The sequence below is a fragment of the Eupeodes corollae genome, chromosome 1 (genome assembly GCF_945859685.1).
Source record: "Eupeodes corollae chromosome 1, idEupCoro1.1, whole genome shotgun sequence".
NCBI classification, from domain to species: Eukaryota; Metazoa; Arthropoda; class Insecta; order Diptera; family Syrphidae; genus Eupeodes; species Eupeodes corollae.
In genome coordinates, this window is record NC_079147.1 from 27444959 (window position 1) to 27464100 (window position 19142).

The 19142-nt window shown below is 33.9% G+C and overlaps 2 protein-coding genes across 2 annotated transcripts in view; one reads left to right on the forward strand and one right to left on the reverse strand.

Moving 5' to 3' along the window:
* Window positions 1-19142, reverse strand: part of LOC129953725 (autophagy-related protein 16) — a 323558-nt gene that overhangs the window by 222002 nt on the left and 82414 nt on the right. The gene's annotated exons all lie outside the window — the stretch shown is intronic.
* Window positions 1-19142, forward strand: part of LOC129953724 (uncharacterized) — a 108334-nt gene that overhangs the window by 42278 nt on the left and 46914 nt on the right. The window contains exons 3-4 of the mRNA XM_056067119.1: window positions 9814-9974; window positions 14972-15173. Of these exons, the coding sequence (XP_055923094.1) occupies window positions 9814-9974; window positions 14972-15173 (363 nt within the window). The remainder of the gene's footprint in view (window positions 1-9813; window positions 9975-14971; window positions 15174-19142) is intronic.

Sequence of the window (19142 nt, forward strand, 5' to 3'; positions counted from 1 at the left end):
GCGCCACATTAAGTTGTACATGTGTACAAACGTAGAGAGTCGTATTTTCTGCTGCGTGATTAAGAGATTTTGTCTTGAAGAAAATCTCTAAGAATATCAGGAAGAAGGTTGAATTTGTTGTTTCTTGAAGAAGAAGTTCGGGAGTAAAACAGGCATAGCATATGGTGGTATTATTTTATTATTACAAAAGGATGTTCTTTGAAGGTCGAATGTTTTAATTGAAAGAAATTAAATTGATTACGTGCGGAATGTTAAAATGCAGCTTAACCAAACTTGTATGTTGCTTAGAAGAAGAGAGAGAAATTAGATAATGGAATACTAACTTAAGGTTCTTACTTACTCTTAACTTGAAGTTGCAAAAATGAAATAGTAACAATAAATTGACGTAATTTAACGTACTCAACTATTAGTGAGTGAACAAATGTTTAATGTCAGTGGGAGCAATAATTCAGAAATGAGGACTTCTTAGCAGAATTGAGATATTTGCGATTTAATAAAAAACGAAAGCGTTTTGATTTCTTTACAAAAAAAAAGTGAACAACTTATTTTCATCAAAATGTATCTTTCTGCCCAAGGCCTTAAATTGTCTTCTGAAGAGAGACATGAGACCGCAATTTTCATAAAAGACCTTAACTAATACAATATTCAATAGTCAATAGTCAATAGTCAATAGTCAATAGTCAATAGTCAATAGTCAATAGTCAATCGTCAAAAGTCAATAGTCAATACTCAATATCAATAGTCAATAGTCAATAGTCAATAGTCAATAGTCAATAGTCAATAGTCAATAGTCAATAGTCAATAGTCAATAGTCAATAGTCAATAGTCAATAGTCAATAGTCAATAGTCAATAGTCAATAGTCAATAGTCAATAGTCAATAGTCAATAGTCAATAGTCAATAGTCAATAGTCAATAGTCAATAGTCAATAGTCAATAGTCAATAGTCAATAGTCAATAGTCAATAGTCAATAGTCAATAGTCAATAGTCAATAGTCAATAGTCAATAGTCAATAGTCAATAGTCAATAGTCAATAGTCAATAGTCAATAGTCAATAGTCAATAGTCAATAGTCAATAGTCAATAGTCAATAGTCAATAGTCAATAGTCAATAGTCAATAGTCAATAGTCAATAGTCAATAGTCAATAGTCAATAGTCAATAGTCAATAGTCAATAGTCAATAGTCAATAGTCAATAGTCAATAGTCAATAGTCAATAGTCAATAGTCAATAGTCAATAGTCAATAGTCAATAGTCAATAGTCAATAGTCAATAGTCAATAGTCAATAGTCAATAGTCAATAGTCAATAGTCAATAGTCAATAGTCAATAGTCAATAGTCAATAGTCAATAGTCAATAGTCAATAGTCAATAGTCAATAGTCAATAGTCAATAGTCAATAGTCAATAGTCAATAGTCAATAGTCAATAGTCAATAGTCAATAGTCAATAGTCAATAGTCAATAGTCGTCAATAGTCAATAGTCAATAGTCTATATTAGAGAGATTAACCGTTGAGAAAAGAAAATAAGAATGGAGAAATTAGCAGATTGTACTTTTTCAATTTCAATTTTTCGGAATTTTTTTTATATTTTTGGTGTGGAAATAATCCTAGAAACTTCGACTTTTAGCAGAATTTAGAAGAACTTCGTCATTGCTGTCAATCATTCCATTTTTGAAAAGTGCTTTTGTCTGTAAACAGCAAAAAGTTTACTCTTATTAAGGGTATTGTAGAATATTAGGTTAGAAATGTTATTGTAAAATACAAGCAATATGCTGACTGCTGTTTTCCCTGTCGCGTCAGAAAATGTTCCTTGTTTTGATGAATTTCGGGTACAATTCTTATCGATAGTACTTTATGGTTTTTTCTTCGATAATACCCTACACCCTTGCAAGAAATGTACAAAACCTCTAAGAACGTCATGAAAAAAATGCTTCTTAAATGCGTTTTACTGACTCGAAAAAACTATTTCTAAAAAATAGTTGAGAATTATAACTGTACCCTTTGTTCCTCCTTATTCCTTCATGTTTGCTGCGAGTTTTATGTACAGAAATACGAGGATTCATGCAAGTAATCAAATATATCTTGGGTAACAATTTCCAATATTTCAGCAAAAAGCTGAAGAAATATTGTTTACAAAATTTCAAGAAGAAATTATTGCAAGAAATGTACAAAACCTCTAAAAATGTCATGAACAAATGACGTTTTACTAGCTCGAAAAAAAACTAATAAATAGCTGGGAATTCTAAGTAACTAGACCCGCTGTTTCCCTAAGTTTACATTGCAAATTTGCTGAAAGTTTTTTGTGCAGAATACAAGAATTACAGCAAGTAATCGAATATCTTGGGTAATAACTTTCAATATTTCAGCAAAAAGCTAAAGAAATTTTGTGTACAAAATTTCAAGAAGAAATTATTGAATCTCTTTACAGTGAAGTAATATCAAAACGCAATTGATATCTTTTGATCCTATTTCTAATATTTCCCGAGAAATAAATCTGTAATAAATTGTCAGCAATTTTCTTCATTTAATGAAAACTTGATATCAAAAACAGATAAAATAAATCACTGTCTCTTCAGAAAGATACTTTTCTTTTTATCGTCCACGATACCATCCATCAGCCTAGCAGAAATCAAGCATTTGTAATAATGACTCATGCAAGTCATCTAATCACTCGCCTATCATATATTTCTGAATATTGATGTAATTTCACACCGGAATGTCGTCATTAAGTCCTATTTCTATTTTTATGAGCGATGCCTCATTAGGATGTCCTCACCTTATCCACCGCCGCGCCGGCCAATAACAAAGATACATTATCTAGAACACCATCAACAAAGCAAAACAACTAAATCGATCTTGATCTAAAGTACTTATTCTGATTCTGGATTGTGATTTCTTTCCTAAGTGGGAAAACCTATGTCAGTGCAGATTTAAAAAGTTTTTCATTTATGGGTTGATCAAAGTAATAGTCATACATCAGTCAGTTCTATAATATAGAATTCACTCAATTCCTCAAGTTTGCAACTTTGATTTGTCGATATCGTTTGATCTCATCACCTCTTCAAACAAAATTACAAAACACAAAAGATTCATTCTTTCCAATGGAAAGCGCGCAAATAATAAGAAAGACACAAACAAACAAACAGCAACAAAAAGGAACACAACTAAGTTCCAGCTTTAGGTTTTTATCGAAGGCAAGGCTAAGGTAAGGCTTTATGTTTTTATAAAAGATATAAACCTTTTTTCTTTTGCTTTGCGCAAAAAGGAAACCAACTTCTTGCACAAAAAACACAAAATACAAACGAACACTTCAAATCAATTATCCATTACGATGTACCTACCTACCATCATCTCTCCAAAGGCAGTCCGCTCAATAAGAGAGCTTGGCATATAGATGATCATAGATCAAGCCCTTCTGTATCATTTAGAACGTCCCGACCAGACCAGACCATACCAGGCCAAGTCATAAGCTGATGCTGCGGCCGGCGCGCGGCGATGAATAGATAGATAGATAGATGCTTGGTGTTGTTGATAGATCTAAGAAGATATCTAATGATGGACTCAATGAGTTTCCTCTCTATGGGACCAATGAGCAATGAAATGCCTGAACGTGCAAATATTCCTATATTATGCCCACTAGCTCCTGCGGGACATCGGTGCCGCAGTCAGTGCCAATGCCAATGCTGCAGCCGCCGCCGCTTGCCACAGCTGGTGTTGGTCGGCGGTGGTGGTAGTATGTCTTTGGAATAACATGAATTATTGTAGATTCATTGAACTTGAGAATATAGATTGTTGTAGGTATCAGTTCCTATTTCTATGTTGAATGAAGTATGTTTTAAATTGTTTTCAAGACAAAAAAGAAAACAGAGTTAGGATTGATAAACTGCAATGGTTGAGTGACACGTTCATTGTTAAAGATTTTGAGGAGCTCAAAGGGGCTATAGAAAAAAAGAAACATACATACCTTTTGTTGGAAAATGCTTAAAACTTCAATCATATTAGTATTTCCGTCAGCAGCTAATAACCATGGCTTGATAGCAGATGCCTTGAGTTCAATACCTTATCCTTCCTGCCTCTTGGTGAGGAATTGACAAATCTTCCAAGATTATTTTCTGTCGTGAAAAGTGTTCGGTTCCGGCATTAAAATTCTCCTTCATTCCTGACATCACTTTTCTCTAGGAATGGTTGAGAGTTATAAGTCACTAGGCTTTGGTTCTTCTCGAGGTCTACCATCACCAAAATTTTACTTATTTATTTATAAAGACTTTTATATCTCTTTCTGCAAAAATAGTAACTCTAAGTCGTGCTCACACACTCTTAGCGGATCAGTGCATTGCTATATACGCGACTGTGTGTCGAAGGTCATACGATTTCACATACAAATTCTCTCATGCTTTATGTTTGCAAATTGTGGTAAGGTCACTCCATCTTCTACCAACTATGATCGATCTGTTCTTTCTAACGGGGCTAATCTAATATCTTATATCATTCTTTCCGCCAAAAACGTGCCAATCTATCGTTCAATCAATCCAACCGAACCAACTGACTTACAATGAGATTGTGTAAATCCAGAAGATCAAGAACTGCTATTTCTCGAAGCATTCAAAAGATACACAAATCATAAAGTTGAACTTACCTGCAAATAAAATAGAAATTAGAAAAAGAAGTAGAGACAAATTATGGAAAATCAATTTGTTAACGTTAATCAGTAAGTTTTACGGTATTTTGGTCGAATAGAACGTAGATACATAAAAAGATAGATATTCTAGAAGAATTGTATATATAAATTTATTTTGCGATCTCAGATAACGGTAGGGGGCATAATCTATAATATCATTGTGATTTGATGGTTAATTTTTAAGAGATAAAATTTTCAATCAATCTTTTGGAGGAGAAATACGAGATGGGAGAGTATAGGAACAATCTTTATCGAGGTTTGGAATTGGAAATACATTTTTGAACAAACAATTATGATACTGGTTTGGTTTGTGATCTGTTTAAATTGAATAAGAAATAAGTATATGGCGCTGAGTATGGACTTTCAAAACAAGTATTTCAGACTTGTTTTATTACTGTGAGAGATATGCTCGTATGCGTTTTGATATTGGCTTCTGTTCAAGATCAAAGAATTTATAGAGTGCATGTGATTGGGATTTCTTTTAGTCCAATTGGTTTAATGATGACACTGGTGGACACATTTTTTCTATGTTTTGAGATACTTTTATAGTTTTGAAAATACGTTTTGGACTTGATTATCTTTTTGCTCAAGTTTTACAAATACCTGTTTCCAACATTATTTTTACATATTTTTTATAAATTTTCAAAAACTTGATGTAATAGAATTGTTTATACAAAAGATTCAAGAAAAAACTAACTAACTAAACGTTTTTGCATAAATGGTTTAACGTTTCTTTTAGATTTTTGTAAGGCATTTAAAATCTTACAACTTATGAAGATTTTCAAATATTCCCAAAAAACTGAAGTGATACATTCATTTTAAAGTGGTATTTAAATTGAAGCCATTAAAATTTATTTTATGAGTGAAGTTTTAGTGCCAGAAAAAAAACCTTGCCGACCAGCTTAAGCAATAACTTCTAAGAAAAATACGTCTTAGATTTTACAACTAAATTTCAGACTATTTTCTTACTTCAAGGCAAGGAAATGTTAATATTAAATTGCATACCCTTTATTTTTTATAAAGGCTGTATATCTTCTGGACATTAAAGCCATAGGGTTATTAATAACCGTTTTTGTAATTTCATTCCACTGCTACTGAATTCCAGCGAATAGATCACCTTTGTGCTGAAAAATGTTGGTCCCAGTTCTTCTTTTGACAATTCCCCACAGGATCTCTATTGGATTAATGTCTGGGAATTAGGCTGTCCATGGTAAAAGCTAAGTCTTTTTTTCTGCAATCCACTTTGTGGCCAACTTCGACTTGTGTGTGGTATCATTGGAACATGGTATTACAAAGGATGTCTTCATAGTCTTCAGACTTCATTATGCCCTCCACTTGTCGAATTGCGCCGATTCCTTGGCCAAAGAAGCAGTCCAAGACCAAAATTGAACCACCTCCATGTTTGACCGTCCCTTTAGTGTATTTTGGATTTAACCTCTCATCTCTTGGCTTCCTGACATGTTGTCTTCCACCCGATCCGCGCATATTGAACTTTGATTCGTCAGAAAACAAGACAGTTTCCCCTTTTTGGGAAACTTGAGATATCTGATACGGAAAATTGTTAAAAAAGTATCGGTGTTCGAATTACTCCGTGTTCAAAAGTATACACGGTTTTCTAATAGCAGCCTTTATTTTGATATTGAAAAACAATAAGGGATGTATATTTTATTATTAAGCAAATTTTGTGTTTTGAACAGAAGGCTTTGATATCAATTAAATGACCTATTCATCAAAATGTTCATGACCAACTGGGGTATTTGAGGCAGTATGTTAACGATTAGTACAAAATTCCATCTTTATGAATCGTTTTTGAAGCGTTGGCTAATCTTTAACGTTGCTTAAGAAAACAGCTTAAGGGTGTTAAATCAAACAATTTTGGTGGCCATTTGTGGTAAAATCTTTTAGAAGAAAAAGAGGCTGCGATGCGACCCACACTGATAACTTCCCATCCGTATCCTTCTGTTGATTTGCCTAAAACGTTAACAAAATTTTAAAATGGATATTTAGTTGTTTTTTTTTTAAACTAGATATACTAGTCTGGTAACATCAGTTACCAGACGATCACAACAGCAATGGATAAGCTGAAATTAGAGAAATCACTCATAGATCTTATAAGTCTCATGCTCAAAAGCAGGACAATAATTTCTAGCATGAGAAGTTTTAATACCGCCAGATCGGCGAGTCGAGGCACCCCCCAAGGTGGGGTCCTTTCGCCTCTTTTATGGAACATGGTTTCAGGGTGATTGCCTATACTGACGACGTTTTAATATACCATTAAGCTTTTCCGACCAAGCTAAATATTTATGCCTCATTTAACACAAAAAACTAAATTGGAAGGCAAATATTGATGAAAGAGTGAAAAAAGGCTACTGTAGCGCTTTTTACTTGTAAAAAGGCCGTAGGATCAAAATGGGGCTTCTCCCCAAAAATAACCCACTGGCTATACACTTCGGTAATCAGACCTATACTCATTTATGGAGCTGTCGTATGGTGGGCCGCAATGGGCAAGATGGTAAATCTAAATAAGCTCATTAAAGTCTAGCGGTCAGCGAGTTTGTGCATCACAGGAGCACTTCGCTCAACACCAACCGCAGCACTGAACGTGCTTTTAAACCTAACACCTCTTGACATCTTTCCCAAAATGGTGGCAGCCAACTCATGTGTTAGGCTTAGAGCCACCTCTCAAGGGAACAGTAACAATATTAGACATACTACTATTCTAGACAGTTTCAGATCTATCCCAGATCGCTTAGATTATACCACCCCAAAAATGGTATTCGGTAAAATCTTCTATGTGTCTATCCCTTTAAGATCCTCCTGGGAAGAAGAGAGACCCCTGGAAGACGATGTGGCACACTTGACAGTTCAAAGACCGATCAGGGAGTTGGAAGAGGTATCTATTCGGAACAACTGAATCTCAGTCTATCATATAGACTTCCCAATCAATGTAGTGTATTCCAGGCAGAAGTAATGGCGATTAAAGAAGCACTATCTTGGCTCAAAGAAAACGTTATATCTTGCAAAGATATATACGAATCTTCTCGGACAGCCAAGCCGCTCTTAAATCTCTCGCGTCTGTCTCCACAAACTCTCAAATAGTCCACGATTGCCGATCATCTCTGAATGAGTTTAATATTCACCTCATTTGGGTGCAGGGCCACAAAGAAATTCCATTAAATTGCAAAGCCGATGACCTCGCCAAAAACGGAACACTTCTGCCTAATGTTAGACAAAAACATAACATAGAAACACCACATGCTACATGCAAATATCTTCTCAAACAATATGCTCTAGAATCAACAAATGCTAGACGGTCACAGAGTACCACCTGCCTGGCAACCAAGCAAATATAGCCAAGGATAGACTTTAAACGGTCAATAGGCTTGATATCCCTGAGCAAACAAAGTATATGCTCTACAATTGGAGTAATAACAGGACACTGCCTAACTGGAAGATATGCTCTGAAGCTAGGGGTCTACATATATGACTTTTGTAGAAGCTGCATGGACGAGGAGGAAAAGGAAACAGTCCAACAACTTCCATGTACATGTCCAGCACTCTCCATTAGAAGGAATAACTTTCTCGGTAATCCTTTCTTCGATAATACCAGTGAACTGGTAACGATTGACACAAAACGTCTCTCTAACTTTATTAAAAGTACCAAATGGTTTCTTTAAGTTCATTACTCTCCCATGAGTAACCTCATTAGTGGTATCACCATGGACCCTTGAGGTCGACGTGCCATCTGGACAGCCACTCCAAACTAACCTAACCTATACTAGTCTGGTAACACGTCACATTACATAATACAAAATTTAATTGAAGTGAATATTTTGGGTGAAACATTATGTTTACTGTTTTCAGTTTTTGAGAGTCACTGTTATTATCTGTACAACAAAAATTAATTTGAATTCGATATTTCTGCTTGTTCTAGAGATATGGACGACGAATAAATAAGCTACACAATCACGCTCACAGCAGTCTCTCTCAAAATCTTTGATTTACATTCTAGGGACCTTGCAACAACAAGTATTGTCAACATTTTCAATTCGAAAATTCGGACCCAGTACAATAACGTAGGAATAACGTCTTCATTTTCATCAATTTATTCCATTTCCGGCCATACAAAAACATTAATCATATCAATCAACGTAACCGAAAATGTGAGGTCTAATCATACCAGACCAAAATTTGTACAGTAACAGTGATTGATTGAGATTGAAGATATGCTTTTTAATAATCAGTTTTGGAGGTTTTGTGCCGTAAATAAAAAAATTCTGCTAATTAACGTATATTCCGAAGTAAAAATGTGCCGAAGATGATCAAAATTCGAATAATTTCGATTAATTTTGATGACAGAAGTTACAAAGCTGCAGGTGATAAACTGGCTTCAGTTCTTGTTTCAACTTAAATTTCAATGCCTTAAGTTCTATATGACTCTAAAACTCGACAAACATGCGTTTTTTTAAAACTATTGCCCATAGAAACAGTATAGTTAGCTGTTTTTAAGAAATGGGTGCAGTTCCGATTTTTCGTATCATTAAATTTTCCCAACAGCTGAAATTTTTCATCAGATTTATTACTGAAGATGTGCACAGTACAACTACTCAACAGGTTTCCGAACATGATTCTTAATTTTCATCATAGCTTGTATTTTCAAATATCAAAAGATATCAGCTTCAAAAGTGACAGCGGTCTTCAAAAGGGATATATTCAAAATTGAACCTATTATTGAAAAATACTTTATAAAATGAAATATGTCTCAATATCGTATCAATTTAGTCTTTAGACAAAAGGACAGAAAAAAATATATTTGTTTTGATATTAATATCTTAATTTTATTTAGTCTGTGTGACCAATTCCTGACTTAAGAGTTTTTTTTCCTAACGTCAAACATATATATATTCAGGAAAAGAATATATCCCGAACCTTCAAAATGTTATCTTAAACACAGAACTAGTCCATTTCCATTTTCTTAAACCCCTCTGCAACCCGTTTAGAAATATCAAATATGTGCAAAGTCAAATCATTTAAATCATTTACTGGAATTTTCTTACTACAATATTTTTTTCTTTTTTGATTTTCTTGATTAATTTTATTTTTCTTTTAATTTTTTGTTTTTTTTCTATTTGCCAGATATGTATTCTCAGCGCCAGGTAAATTGTTGGATTCACTACCTGGAACACTTATGTTAACTGATTGCTTGGAGGCGTGTCAGAGCAATGAAACATGTCATGCTGTTAATTACGAAACAGGACTTTGTGTGCTCTTCTCGTCGAATGCTGATAAATTGCCAGGTAATTTTTTAAAACGAAAAATATACGCTCTCATTAAAAAGGAAGGAATTTTATGTGTGGGGTTCTTCAAAAGTCGTTTGAGAATAATTTTACTGGATTCCTTTTGTTAATATGGTTGTAGACCAGGAAAAGATAGTAGACATTCAGCAGGAAAAATTCCGATGAATTTTGGGAATCTTGATTTATACGTACTTTGTATTCAATAAAAAGTCCACTTATGTTGGACCGTAGCAAAATATATTAGGGGGGGGGGGGCGTTTGAAACAAACATCACTACGTGTCGTAATGGTTTGATAAAAGTTTGAGAACGAGTGTGAAAATGGTTGTTCAGTTGTCCTATAGAAATGTGGTAGAGACATTGATAAAGGGTTTAAAAGTAACCTTTTCAATGAAGATGGATGACAAGGTTCTAGGCAAACAAAGAGAAGATAATAAAAAAGTGCTTTAGGGTCAATATCGCAGAATATAGATAAGCTTAAGATCGGCTCTAGTTATGCCCACATTTTATCCCTCCCTTATTATTGGTTTTTGTATTCTTGCATTCAGAATTGCGTAAACTCTTAAAATAGATTTTATGGAAGCAATGTCAAAAATATCAATAAAAACGATACGTACCGGTATAGGTAGAAGGCCACACCGTTTATGGGCTTCCTTCAAAACTGAGGTCGGTTATTTTGAGTGCATTAAAACAAAAATTAATATAAAATATTATATAGTTCTTATTTTATGGTATTTTATGCTTGTAACAGAACTTATTTCACAACTATAGATATAAATTATTAATTATACGTTAGTTAGTTATAAATTATAGCGGTAAAGGGCTAAATTTTCTTCAGGAAGGAGGACAATTTAAACTTTTTTGTGTAGTTTCTCAAACACTTTTGGTTGTGTGAATAATGCTAAATGACCTGACATCGTAAATATTGGAAAAACTACTTCTTCATTCGAAAAAGCCACTGAACCGAGAAAGAGTACAAATTTTGAAATGACACACATGGCGATTCTTTGTCTGATATTAATGAAATTCAGTTCATTTTAAAGGTTGTAAAGACCACTAGAAAACAAACTAATTTTAGACCAACGCTATTACAGCTTTTTTCTGAGCAACTTATTTTCTTAGACTTACAGAATATTGTTAGCGCCCTTAAACTGATTACCCTTATAATGATAAAACACAGTTTGAGCAATCATGAAAGTAGAATAAGATTAAAAAGAAAATACCTATACACATTGGTTTTGATTGTGTGTACATTGTAAAAGTTCCACATTCCTGTAGTACGGTTAAAGATAAAATTCCTATACTTTACAATTCATCCACAATGGGGCTTAAGGGTAAGGTCGAATTGTTTGAGGAGAAGAATACAACTGGCTGTTTCGCTAGAGCATTGTTCATGAATTTGGTGATAAAACAATCTTAGGCACGGGATCTTGCGGCGGTGTTCAAGAGAAGCAAATGTCTCAGTAATAGAAGGATCGCCTATCAATTTAAGAACTCTTTGTTCAATCCAATAAACTAGACTTAAGTACGTTAGTGCGACACCAGCCCAAATGTGAGAATTATACTCTAGTTTTGGACGATTGAAATAAGGGGTAAACAACTTCTTCCATCGTCGGAAAAACCTTAAACACTTAGCATGAATTTTGGTGATGTCAATTATGTGATCACTCTACTAGAGGTGGTTTATGAAGCACTTACCTAGAACTGAAAGTTGTTCAGTCTTCTTAATGCAAGAACTACAAATGGATAGTGACATTGGGAGAGGGGTATACTTATGAGACGAAGGCAGCATTATGTTTTCAAAAAATAAAATTCTGCACAGTTTTTTACTTCCCATTGGACTGATAATGCTATCAAGATCAGAATGTTATGAGCTAATCATAAGCCGAATGTGGTTCGAAGGACATCGATGAGAATCTTACAACGAATATTAAAAGCTGAGGGCGATGTCATTTTACTTTTATATAATTATAATTTCTCCATCTAGCCCAGTCTCTAGCTAGATGTCTATAGTTTGCGCTCCAAGTTGAGTCAGGTCACCTGATCCGCGGGCTTAATTTACTGCGCTGTTTTGTGGTTGTGGATTCGAAGACCTTTCAGGCCAGGGCATTGGTCTCCTCCACTGCCCTTCTATGGATACGGGACCGTAGACCACGCGATGAAGTTTCCTCTCAATGAAGAGGGTCTCGTATAGCGATACTTTGGTTCTTCAAGAGAGGGCTTTGGCACTCAATTGTTTTCTTAGCCCAAAGAAACAGCGGTAAGCAAGATAATTTCTTCGTTTTATCTTAGTGCTTCTGTTGTTTTCCATGTTCTTAGCGGAGCCTAGGGAGCCCTAATTGCCTCAAAGTTACGTCTGTCAATATTAACGTTTTGACCGAGACGTTCGGTTTTGTAATTCCTTTCTTGATGACAGCATGTACTTTGTTTTATATTCATTAACTGTTAAATTTATTTTTTCCAAATCTTTCTCAATACTCACTAAAGCCCCATCGCTATCACGTTGAGTTTTGAGAGAATTGGACAGCCTTTTGAAAGATAGTGCCTTTAGTGTTTAGTGGGAGCTCTGCACTATTCTTTCAAGGACGATGTTCAAAAAATTACATCACCTTGTCTTAAATCTTTTTTAACATCGAAAGGTTCTGTTAAGTTATTTCCAACTTCTACGGAGCAGCGTGAATTTTCCATGGTCATCCTGCACCAACGGACGAGTTTGGCAGGGATGCCAAAACTAGACATGGCCTTATACAGCTCATCTCTGTAGATGCTCTCATATGCGGCCTTAAAATCGATCAAAAGATGGTGGGTGGTGGGTGTCGATTTGATGTTCTTGGGACTGATGCCTCTATAGTTGGTGCAGCTTAAAGGGTCTCCTTTTTTCAGAATTGGGCCAACCATACTGAGTTCAAATTCATCGGACATCCTTTCTTTCGACCATATCTTACAAATAAGTTGATGCAGGCTCCTAGGAAAATTATAGACAGCTGTTTTGAAGAGTTCAGCCATGAAGCTATCCGCTCCAGTGGCTTTATTAGACTTCAGCTTAGATATGGCAATCTTTACTTCGTCTAAGTCGGAAAGACGGGATTGTTGGCTTTCGTCGTCTATGTTGAATCGATCATCCTGCCTGACAGTGAAATTCGGTTCATCGTCGTTCGTCGTGCGATGTGATTAGGCAAACAATTAAGTGGGTTAGAGGTTTAGAAGATCATTTATAAAAATAAAAAAGAGTATCGGAGACAAAACGGAGCCTTGAGGCACACCAGAGTTTATTTTGTAGACATCAGATTTGAACCCGCCGTCTGAAAACTATTTTTTCTTCCCAACATAGAAGAGATTTTATATTCCAAATACACCATTTTTGATAAGAGAGCTTGATGACAAACTCTTTTATATCTTTTGAAATATCGAGCGCAATAATTTTACTTTCTTAAAAACGATGTAAAGATTTTTTGTCTCCAGTTCCAGTGCTGTGAGATAAACTTTTAGAACACTAATTATAATAAAAGTCTGGTTTTTATTTCCTTTACAAGCAAAACATGGTGACATAGATTTGGATTAGACTCATAGTCATAACTTTACTTTTATACACTCGGGAGTATACGTACTTTTTTGTATTGCATTTATTTTACATATTGTGTTTTGTATTGTATTACTTGAATCGTAACCACACCAATGCTCAATAGATTAACATGCAGTCTTAATCTCTATTTTATATTGCTCAATGCAAGTATTGATACTTTATTCCCATAGAGACAAAAAATATTGCGTTCATGGGCTAAGGTCGCTAAAAATCACATAGAATTTCCTTATTTAACCAAAGTTCGAGGAAATATATCTAAAATTTATTTAAAATCAAAAAGACAGCTTAAAGCATGGAAGACTTTAAATAAGACTAAATTGTAGAAACAACTTTCTCAATCGTCCTTAAATCTTTAACAAAGTTAGAAGTAAAACGATCCCATCCCTTTACCTTTCGATTTTTATTAAGAACAATATTTTATTATTACTTTGCGTAGGTAGGATTTCTTTATTAGTATAAAAATGATGATTGTAGGCCCTTTAAGGAAAACTTTATTAAGTCTAGGCTAGTACAATAAACAACAAAAAAAAAAACTTGAAAATCAAGATCACAGACGTTTTACATAAAGTTGCAAAACTTGTACTTTCATTAACGCAGACATACTTTTCACAATTATGTGATTAAGGTCCTTCCCTACCCAATATAAGAGAACCTTCAAGATATTCTATGTAGGAATCAAAAAATGCTATTTTCACTTAATCCACTTTCTATATTTATAATTTCAAAAAAAAAAGTTACGCATAACAGCCTATCATCATCACGCATATCAGAAGGCGTTCAAATCACAGCATGAACGTGGGAAGGAGTAATCCTGAAATAAACTGATTTTTATTTTCATATAGGGATACGCACCAATCTTGTATAACATCGCAATTTAAATATATGCAGTCTTTACCCTGGTTTAATTAAAATTTCAAATCCTACGCAATTCAAACCTAACCAGTCTAATTCTGATTTGATATCGAACATTTATCTAAAAACGAAAGTTCTCAATTAATCCAAAATGTCGAAAATACCATCGATGTTACCTGAGATAAATGTTCTGTTGCTTTAATGACGAGGAGAATAAACAGAAGGCATAAGGTGGGATCTGTGAAATCACACGTTTCATGCAATTTGTTCAAAATGTATGTACGAAGGTCTTAAGACCACAATGATGATGATGAGGTGTTAATGAGGTTAACAGATTTAAGAACGCAGAAAAAGAAGAACTTATTTTCGTACACGAACGATCTTTTTATAGAACCCTGCATGATCTTCCTTGGACTTCTTGGTTCTTTTCTTTGGTCGAGAACAACTTCCACAACCTTTATATTAATAGACTTATAGATAACTTATAAAAGTGAAATGAGCTACTGGGTTTTATTAATTGGTAACATCTTCTTTTATTTTATTTTTCCTTTTATATGGATGCAGGTGCTCTTACAAAATCTCAATTCCCGGTCTTCACAATTTATGCACAGAAAACATGTTTGGGTGTTCGTCCATGTGCTCGGGCATGGTGCGTGGATCGCGTTCAAGGATACAAATTGAAGGGACAGAGCAAACGTTCGATGACAGTCAACTCAAGGCGCGATTGTTTGGAATTGTGCTTGGGCGAAACAGAATTCACATGCAGGTAAGTTTCATTTTTATATAGTTACAAGGTATGTTGCTGCTTCTGTTGCTGCAGTGTTTTGTTGCACACTTCACAGGCACAGGAACAGGGCACATGGGCAGATGATATTGCTGTTTATATTATAGACACATTGGTATATTTCTACGGCATACAGCCTAAGCCGCCTTGAAAAATAATAGCAGAGAAAATATATATAAATTAATTAAATTGCAAATCGACAAATGGACTTAAATTGTGACTTTAATGGGATTTTAATGAAAGTGTTGATAAAGAACTAATATGGGTCTCTAAAAATAGTGACAACAAATATATGTTATTCCTTAAGATTTGCTATTTGTAGTTGGTATATTTAAGGCGAAGAAATGAGTGATGGCTTCATGCGACTGGATACAATGTTGCACTTTATTTGAAACTTGTACATTGTCCTGCCCTATCTAGGTGCAGGAGATATTCGGAAGTGATCTTTTTATTTCAACCCAACTTGATGGCTTTAATGTGTCTTAGTAATAGAAGTTTAATTTTAGAAAAATAATTAAGTAAAACTCCTGAATTTGGGATTTTCAAATGAGGGATATTCGCAAAAGTAAGTTTCTACAAGAAAATACATAACTTTCATACATAAATCACATCATGGGTGTGATAAAATTGATCAAAGTTTTTTCTTTGGAATATCTCAATTTTGGGATATTCGAAAAATTGTCCAGAAAAATGTTTGTTTTTCATAAAATTGTAAATATTTTTTGCAATCTTCATGGAACTTTAAAAACGAGTGGGATATTTGAAAATACCTATTTTTAATTTTGATAATACAATTTGGGATATTCAAAATAAAGGTTAAAATGTTAATTCTTCGAATTAGTTCAACTCATTAAAAATAGAATAGCAAAGTATTTATGCATCCCAAGTTTGTAAATATTTTTTTTGCAATATTCATGGAACTTTAAAAACATGTGAAATATTCGAGAAAAACTTATTTTAAAGGCCAAGAACTTTGTATGAATGATTATTTTATAAAAATTACTGCTTAGCCATACATTTTCTTTTATAATTTTCTGTTTTTGGCAAAATCATATTAAAGAGATACAGTTACTCATTTATGGGATTTCTGAGGCACAATCATTTTAATCAAGAAAAATTAATTCAGACGGAATTGCTTCTTGATAAAGACTAAGATATTTGTTTGGAATATCCCACAAATGACATATTTCGGATTTTTGCGAATAACCAACATGAAGTGTTGGTGCAAAATTCCTGACCTAAGGATAACAAAATATCAACAGCTTATCAACTACAACAATTACTTAAACATTCATTAAAATTAAGTGTCTTTTTTTAATTATAAATTGTTTTTGTGAATAACCCACAAACAAAATGCTGGAAATTTCTAACGCAGTTAAATAATTCTTGAAGTTCAGCTTTTCTGACCATTATATGACCTTTATTTATGGCAGCTTATGTATGTATATCCCAAATAACAAGCTAATAAATCAATACGATCTTAAGACGTTCATTTAGTAAAATCAAAGAATGATCAACTAGCGCAGCTTTTGGGATGTTTAAAATTCCAACCTATTGTTGTGAATAACCCACAAATATTTAATGAATAACCCACCATTGAAATGTTGGGAATTATTTATTTTTTCTTTTGTGATTTAAATAGATTTCTTGTACCTAAGATATCGCACAGAAAGATCTAAATATCTAGGACCTCATGGAAAATTTCTTTAGTTCATAGCAAGAATTCAATACCAAATAATGGAATAAGCTGATCTCATATGACGAATGTTATAAGTTTATGTGAATATCCCACATCTACTTGACATCTGATGACTTTTTATCTGCTGTACATTTCCAGCTGCTAATCTTTGTATGGTTCTTTAGTGCCTTTTTTAACGTCTTTAAATGCTTACTGTAATTCGTTTGCCAATATCCCATATGAGAAGCTTAAATCCCAGAGTCTTTTCAAACTCCTAGGTATACTTATTCTACTTCTTTTTGCGAAAATCCAATTAAAGATGATGAAATATAAGATTGTGTTCTACGATTTCCTTATGTAAGACGAGATCTTCCAAAATTCAGTTTAAACAACTTATTTAAAAACATTTTAATTACGTCAAAAAATGTTGACACTAGGTTTCCATCAGTTAAGTCTTTATTCATTTTTATTTTTAAAATTAAGTAGAAGTTTTCCATTTTATGGTTTCATTTTCTATTTAAGTTCAAATAATTTTTTTACGAAACGAACAAGACTTTTGATAAAAAAAAGGATGGTAAATGGCCTTGAACTTTTTATTGTTTGTGTTTTCTTAACCTTTGCATATCAAACTACAATTATAACCCTTTCGATCGACTGCACACGTAGGCTGTCAGTGGCTTTCTGGATTTAAATAACACAAGAGAAAAGAAATATAATGCGTCCGTCCAAGACTATAAAAGTCGCGTTAATCAAAAAACATGACAACCTATTCAATCTGTCATCGGGCTATGCACGAGTAACCGAGATCTTCAAACCACATGCTGTGGTTTAAGACATTTTATTTATAGACTCTTCATGTTTATTAATATAACAATGTATTATCCTTGAAAATATTATTCAACTTTAGGGCAAACCTACATATATCGACCTCAACCAACCAAGGTATGACTTTAAAACTTTATAATTGATTTGACTAAAATATTGATTGATTAATATTACAATTTTTTGATATTCTACCGAAAAAGGAAAATCCTTGAAAAATATTTTAATTAAAATTCCGACACGAATAAATTTCAAAAAAGAATTACAAAGAAACTGTTAGGTATTTTCTCTATAATCGTCTCAAGAAATCAATTCTTTCTCATAACTGGACAAAAAAAAACTCAAGACAAACAAACTTTTTTGTTTGGCTTTGAGAAAAGTCACGTTTGGTTTCTTAATTCGCACGGAATCAGTTGGAATTTTGCATTCAATTGTGTCTTTTGTTGCCGGAATCCATCGAAAAGTTGCAATGTCCTAACTTAGGTATGGGAAGGTACTCGTACTTTACAAAAGGTACAACACTGAATCACGACGAAAAACGGTGATGATGACGACAAGACGACGACGTCGTCGACAAAGTCAACGAGAACAACGGACGTCTTGGTTTCGACAAAAGACAAAAAGATCTCATAATTAACCACAAAAATGGACATAGAAGGTGTTCTTATCTCAAATATAAGGAGCCATTTCTTCATTCTTCAAAGTTCCTATTTTCAGCCAAAACTGGATTTAGGTATAAGTTTCATCTTCTCAACCAACAGATGGTATCATATGTGTGGTTTGATGGACAATTGCAGGTGAATTCCTCTCAAGATTCCGGGTGTATACGAAAAGAATCTATAGAAACCTAAGAAGAAGGCGTTTGTAGAAGCATTTAGCCACCTGTAGGGAACCGTAACATTTTGTTTGTTGTTGTTATTCTATAAAGGTACAACACACAGAAGCTGGTTCTAATTAAAAAATTAAAAGCCATATGATCATCCTATGGGCAGTATTCCTAACCTCCACCTGCAATTCAAGAACAAAATGCTTATTCACATAAGTCTTAGAAGAACATAGTACCTCTCTGAAGGTATAAAGTCAATTCAAGAAGTCCATTATGATCATTAAGACAAAAACGTGCTCTGCCCGTATTGAGGTTTTTATGTGACTTGTGCCTTGAATCAAGATTGTGGTGTGTGGTGGTATGGTCAGACGATGGTGGGAGAACCACATTCAAGTTTAACCTATCATTTTTCATTTTAACGCGCTCAACGCACACGATCAACTTTTGCTTCTTCTTTAAGGCAAATTCAACTATGGAAGTTGGACATAGAAGGAAGTCCGAAAACGAGAGGTTGGTTGTTTTTTTTTTTTGTTGAATAAATCCTGAAAGGCTTGAAGTTTATAAGTGTTTAATCCTAATGAAGGGATTTTGGTTGTAACTTTAGATTTGAAGAAGGTGAATGAAT